At 66.0% G+C, this 6,005-nt stretch overlaps 3 protein-coding genes across 3 annotated transcripts in view; 1 reads left to right on the forward strand and 2 right to left on the reverse strand.

The window, feature by feature from the left end:
* H696_04035 (hypothetical protein) overlaps positions 1–712 on the reverse strand; it is a gene marked incomplete at both ends in the record, with an annotated part of 6,850 nt that extends 6,138 nt beyond the window's left edge. The window contains 2 exons of the mRNA XM_009497906.1: positions 150–340; positions 511–712. Of these exons, the coding sequence (XP_009496181.1) occupies positions 150–340; positions 511–712 (393 nt within the window). The remainder of the gene's footprint in view (positions 1–149; positions 341–510) is intronic.
* A 954-nt stretch (positions 713–1,666) lies between these two features.
* On the forward strand, positions 1,667–2,933 carry H696_04036 (hypothetical protein). Its single transcript, XM_009497907.1, has 5 exons — positions 1,667–1,915; positions 2,021–2,137; positions 2,283–2,408; positions 2,494–2,579; positions 2,689–2,933. Exons 1-5 carry the CDS (start codon positions 1,718–1,720, stop codon positions 2,876–2,878), a joined length of 717 nt encoding a protein of 238 aa, XP_009496182.1. The 5' UTR covers positions 1,667–1,717; the 3' UTR covers positions 2,879–2,933.
* Positions 2,934–2,940: 7 nt separating this feature from the next.
* On the reverse strand, positions 2,941–5,705 carry H696_04037 (hypothetical protein). Its single transcript, XM_009497908.1, has 5 exons — positions 5,127–5,705; positions 4,279–4,915; positions 3,858–4,099; positions 3,703–3,748; positions 2,941–3,542 (listed from the first exon to the last, which is right to left on the reverse strand). Exons 1-5 carry the CDS (start codon positions 5,664–5,666, stop codon positions 3,178–3,180), a joined length of 1,830 nt encoding a protein of 609 aa, XP_009496183.1. The 5' UTR covers positions 5,667–5,705; the 3' UTR covers positions 2,941–3,177.
* Positions 5,706–6,005: the final 300 nt, after the last annotated feature.

A 6,005-nucleotide genomic window follows, 5' to 3' on the forward strand; every position in this document is an offset into this window, starting at 1 on the left:
GGGTGAGGGAGGGAGTGAGCGAGTGTGGACGCGCATGCGCAGGCGCGCGTATACAGGGGGACCAGCGAGAGGGCAGGGCGGCCGGGACACCCACGGCAGCACAGTAGAGCGCGGGAAACATGACAAGGGCAGACACGGCCGACACGGACCTGGTCATCGGAGGCCGAAATGATCCACGGATACTCGTGGTGGAAGGCCACCGTGCGAATGTAATCCTGGTGGCCGGTCAGGGTGAAGAGGCAGCGGCGCTGCTTGTAATTCCACACCTTGACCTTGTAGTCGTCGCCGCCCGACACGAAGAGCGGCTGGGTGGCATGGAAGGAGACCGTGCGAACGGGGCCTAAACCCATCGAGAAAGGGGCAGGCGATGGGCGCATGTGCAGGGGCGGGGGCGGGGGCGGGGGCAGATGGAGGCGCGCAAGGTATGCGGGGGGCCGGTCAGAGGGGCGAAGCCGCGGCCACCCGGGCCAGGCGCGGAGGACTGGCCAGTCAGGCCGCCAAGGAGCGCACCCTCATGCTCGTCGAAGCGGTCCAGCAGGACAGCCACACGGTAGTCCCAGAGCTGGATGACACCCGTATGCAGGGAGGCGATGACCCACGGCCGGCGGGGGTGGAAGGCGACGCCCTTCACGCGGTTGGACTTGGTCTCGAACTTGACCAGCATCCGGCCGCTGCCGCCGGGCTGGCTGGCAGCCGTGGCGTGGTCGTCCATCAGGCGGGCGGGGGGCGGGGGCTGTCGGGCGCGCCGCTCGGGGCTGCCAGGCGTCGCGCAGAAGGTCAGTGTCAAAGCCGGAGGAGGAGGAGGAGGAGGAGGAGGGGCCGGGGAACAGCGGCAGGGGGAGCGGAGGGGATTGCAAGACGCACGGACGGCGAGGAAGACGGAGGTGGGAGGCCGGGCGGGAGCGACGGCCAGGGGGGAGGTGGGAGGGGCGGGAGGGGAGAGAGGGGGAGGAGTGTGTGTGGGGGTATGCCCTGGTGGCCCCTCACACCCGGGGCGCCCTTCAGTGCGCAGGGGATGGTGGCCCTGCGCAGGCTGGGGAGAGAGAGAAAAAAAAAGGGCAAACCGCCCGTTCCCCTGCGTGTGTGTGCACACTCGCCAGGCGGTTGTCTCTGTCCGGGGAGGGGGGGGGGGGGGCTTTGGGAGCCGCGTTCGGGGGGGGGGGGGGGGGGGGGGGCGTGCACGTCGCGCCAGAAAAAGTGTCCATCGGGCATTAATTGCGGGATTTTTATAGCTCTCAGGATGCCCGTTGCCCGCTCGAGCGGATGGCAGGCCCCGCCAGCGGGACCCCGCTTGTGGCAGCCCCCCAGCTACTACACAGGACCGGTGGCCGGTGTGCCGGGTGGCGGGCCGGTGTTTTTCCGTCTCTCAGGGTGGCCTTCATACCGCCCCCCTTCGACACCGGGAAGGAGATGATACACGCCGCGGGCCCGGCGCCGCCAGCGTCTCCGGGCCGGAGGGATCTGTCACGGAGCATGTGATGTGCGCCCGGATCACATGCACATGCTCCTTTAAAGCTCCCGTTCCGCCTGGCCGATCGCCACCGCCCGGCAGATCGGGTGCGATCCCCATGAGAGAAGCCCCTCCACACACTTGCCCTCCCCCTCTCCTCCTCCCCCTCCTCCTCCTCCTCCTCGCTCCTTCTTGTCCTGGCCGCGCCCGCCCGCCCGCCCGCCCGCCCCCCCCCGGTCGCCTCCTTTTCTCTGCTCCCTCTGCACCATGCGGGGGAATTCTGACGCCCCTGGCGATTCCGAAAGCGCGGTCTTCGCACAAGTCCACGCCTTGCGGACCTTCTCCGACACCTTCGGAAACATCCTTACCGGCATGTGCCGGTCGCACGACGACCAGCTGGTGGAAATTGTCGAGCTCTGGAGTCTGGCCAAGAATATGCTCGACTCGACGGACGCCATCGAAGACGTGCGGCCCTGTGAATACCTCTTGTGACCATGCCCCCCTCGCTCGGCGGTTGTTGCTTGTGCTGGCCTCCTGTTGTACCTAACCACAGCGCGTCCCCGGTCGAAGTCACACATCCTGCCCATGGTGGCCGAGGTGAAGGAGTTCATCTCGCTGGTGGAGTCGCTGAAGCACGATCGAGAGCTATGCAACGAGCTTGCCGCATCTGCCCTGGAAAGCACAGACGTCCGTCATCCCCCCCTCCCTCCCTCCCTCCCCCCCTCCCTCCCTCTCTCTGTCCCCCCTACTTGTCTCTTTCTCCGTGGCGCATTTTCGCCTCCTCTCCCTCCCTCTTGGCATCGGACTAACGGTCAGCCCTTCTCCGACCCAGTGCCACGACTTGTCGTCCGTCTTTGAGGGCCGGCAGCAGGAGCGCACCGCCATGTCGGCGGACTCCGTGCCGGTGGACATTCTGAATGCCCACCGCTCCTTCTCGGCACTGCAAAGCGAATTCGATGTGCGTTCCGGCCCCACATGGCATGCATCTTCCTGCGCCCCCTTGCCGCGAACTGACACCCACTGACCCCCTCCCCGCCGTGCAGATCGACAGCGAACTCAGCGCCGGCATTGCGCCGGCCGATCTCCGGTGCAGCTTCAGTCGCTATGAGATGACTGACCCGGTGAAGAAGTGCGCCTGCTCCCTCCTCCCGCCCCCATCCCTTTGGCCGCCTTTCCTTGGCTGCTCTCTTGCCATGTGTTTTGACCCGCTGTCCTTTGCGCCGTGCCCCTTCGCCCAGCCAAAACTGCCCACACCATGTGTCCAAGCGAGCGATCGAGAGCCCCGAATGGCCGCGGATTTGCCCCATCTGCAGTGTTGCCTTCAACCCCAGTCCCGATATCGACCATCGGTATGCCCGTCGTGTGCGCATTGCCATGCTCAAGAACTCGCTTCTCAATGACCCTGGCAACCAAACCACCTTCCTCTGAAAGAGGCCCAAATGAAATACCCCCCCACGCATACACATGCCCCACTTGGATGGAAGTCGCTGCCCGCGCCGCTTTTTTTTTTTTGCAGCCACCGCCATCACGCCCTTTTTCCTGCGGCACCGGTGTGGTCAGTTGGTGGGGAAAAGGCCCCGCGCCCACGCGGGAAGTCTAGTGTGGGTGGTCCCGCCAGGGAGGGAAGAAGGACAGAGACAGAACAGGAGGATCCCCACAACAGGGTGCAAGCCTGCCCTTGGCACCGGGGTCAAGGGGGGACACAGAGGAGGGAGGGGAAGGACGCCTCACCGGAAGTTGGAGAGCAGGAAGTCCGAGGTGATGGCGGTGTTCGGAGTGTCAGACAGGGTGATGATGGTCGGACAGAAGCCCTTCGAACCCCAGGGAGAAGTGGCATTGTCATCGAGGATGTCGCTGACGCGCGGGGGAACATTGAAGCGGTAGTCCAGGCAGCCGGGCAGGCCAAGGAGGCGCTGGGCCACCATGGCCAGGTCGTCGGTGGTCACGGCGTCTAGCCGGGCGATGGTCTCCTCGGCCGACATGCGGCTCGAGTAGTAGAGGCACTGCCGGCCCGTGTCGTCCAGGTTGTTGACACTCGACTCGAGGCCCATGAAGATGGCGGACCGGAGCTGGTTCTTGGCGCGCTGGAGTTCTGTGAAGCAGGTATTGGCCGTGGATGAGTGAGTGGACCACGAAGGGGGGGGGGTCTGGCGAGTTGACAGACCGGAGCGGCGGCGGCGGCGGCGGCGGCAAGGGAAAGGGAGAAAGAAAGAGGAGAGGAAGGTTGGCCACATGTGCGGGCGCGCGCGTACCCTCGGGCAGCACATGCATGAGGCCCATAAGCTCATGGAGAACGATCTGCGGAGGGGAAAGGGTGGCCAAAAGAGAGGGGCAGAGCCAGGGTTAGAGGCTGGTGGCCATGCATGTCGGGGGTATTGCGTGTGGCGACCCCTGCAGAGACACGTACGCGAGCCATTTGCTTCTCGCGGCCCTGGGAGAAGGAGGCGTAGACGTAGAAGATGCCGGTCTCGCGGTAGGGCATGGAGTGCGAGAAGGCCAAGTTCACCCAAGGGTGCCGGCAGAGGACATTGCGGTATAGGCGGGTGAAGACGCCCTTGCCGGGGCCACCGGAAGAGAAGGAGGCTCCGCCACCAAGCAGGAAAGTGGCCACACTCAGGGCAAAGAAGGCCGGATCATTGTAGCCGGGGGCTATTTTCCCCGTCGATCCGTCAGTTTAAGTACGTTTGTGTGTGTGTGTGTGTGTGTGTGTGTGTGTGTGCGCGCGTGCATGGGCATACACACATGGGAGAAGGCGTCAGAAGGAAAGACAGAGGAGGAGCAATCTCGTGTATCTGCATGTGCGTGTGCGTGTGCGTGTCCGTGCGTACACTCGAAGCCCAGGACCAAATGCGAGGTCGGCAGAGGCTCCATCGCGTTGGGGGGCTGACTCGGGGCCCAGAACTCCCCGCCAATGTACTCGGCGTTGGCATTGGTGATGATGGTGCTCGGGTCGACGACCTGAGGGTCCGGCGTGCGCCACGGCTGGGTCTCATACATGTCATGGACCAGGTCGACCATCTGGTCGTGGTCCACCCCGCCGACGAAGGCCACCAAGGCATTTTCCGGGCGGAAGAGGTTGGCATGGAATTGCCGCACGGCGTCCAGCGACGGGGGGGTCGACGTGGCCAGGGCCTGGCCCAGGGGGCGGCCGCCGGTGTACACGCCGTCCGAAGTCCGGCCACCAAAGGCCACCTGGTGCAGGAGGTCATTTCCCGCGTAGTTGGTCGGCATCTCCTCCAGCATGCGGAGCTGCTCCGGGGCCAGATACGTACACTCCTCATGGGCGGCCTCCGAGAAGAGGGGGTTGCGGATGATATCCGAGATGAACTCGTGCGACTTGTACAGGTCCGCCGGCATGACGCTCGTCTGGCAGATGGTCAGCTCGCGATCCGAGCCGAAGGTGAGCATGCCGCCGAGCTCGATAATCCGCTTGGACACCATGTCGTGAGGGAGGTTCGTGGTGCCCTGGGGCAGGGAGACACCCGGGCGGAAGGGCAAGGGGGCACCGGGGGGGGGGGCAGGAGGAGGGGGAGGCGGTTTCATGTGAGTGGTCATGGGTCGATCGGAGGGGGGCGTGCTCCCGGGGCCACACACACACACACACACACACACACACACACACGCATGGCGGACACCGAGGGAGGAGGAAAGCAGGAGGGCGGGGGATGGCACGCACACGCAGGGCATGCAGGTCCAGGTACTGCGCGAGGCCGGAGTGGGGCAGGTTATCGTAGCGCGTGCCCGAGCGCACAAAGACGCCGGTGTTGATGACCACGGCCCCGGTGCGCGTGGTGGCCACCTTCAAGCCGGAGGGCAGGGTCGTGAGCTGGGTTTTGAAGAGCTGATTGCTCAGCGAGTTGGAGTTGGTCACCGGGGCCGGAGCGTCGGGTCCGCCGGCGAAGCCCGGCAGAGGCTGAAGAATGGGAGTGGTCCGGGCCTTGTCGCTGCTGGACGGCGACTCGCTGCTGTAGCCGGGGATGATGACCTCCGGCGGGGGGAGGTCCACCGGGAAGCGATGGCCCGGACTGCGCGAGGCGGCCTGCGAGAAGAACTTGTCCATGGCCGACTCCTGGCCGGCCGGGGCGTCGGTGGAGTAGGCGGCCCGGCCGAGCCGGCCGGCCAGGGCCCCCGGAAGGGCGCGCCGGGCAGTGGCCGCGGCGAGGGCGGTCACACCGCAGGGCCCACTCTGCGGGAGGGACAGGAGCCAGGGACGCATGGCAAGCTATCGAGGCGGAGGGAGGGAGGGAGGGAGGGAGGGGGGGGCGGGGCGGGAGGGGAATGAGGCTAGCTGAGGCGGAGGAGGGGGAAAGGCGCGACCCAGACCCGGGGACTACTCTGTCGTTGCGGGGAGCGGGAGGGCACGAGGGGCGAGAGAGCGGCGGGCGGAGACGTGTGTTATTTTTCTCGCGAGCCCAGCACGCCAGAGCCCCCGGGACGGCGAACGCTTATCAACCACACCGCGCCGCCTTGGGGCCGGGCACGGGCTAGATGCCAACGATTCGCCATCCAAAGTCCCCACGGTGTTGCGCCCTCGCGGCGCGTTCTTTTCGCCCCC

Source organism: Fonticula alba (assembly GCF_000388065.1).
Source record: "Fonticula alba strain ATCC 38817 unplaced genomic scaffold supercont2.6, whole genome shotgun sequence".
Taxonomy (NCBI): Eukaryota; order Rotosphaerida; family Fonticulaceae; genus Fonticula; species Fonticula alba.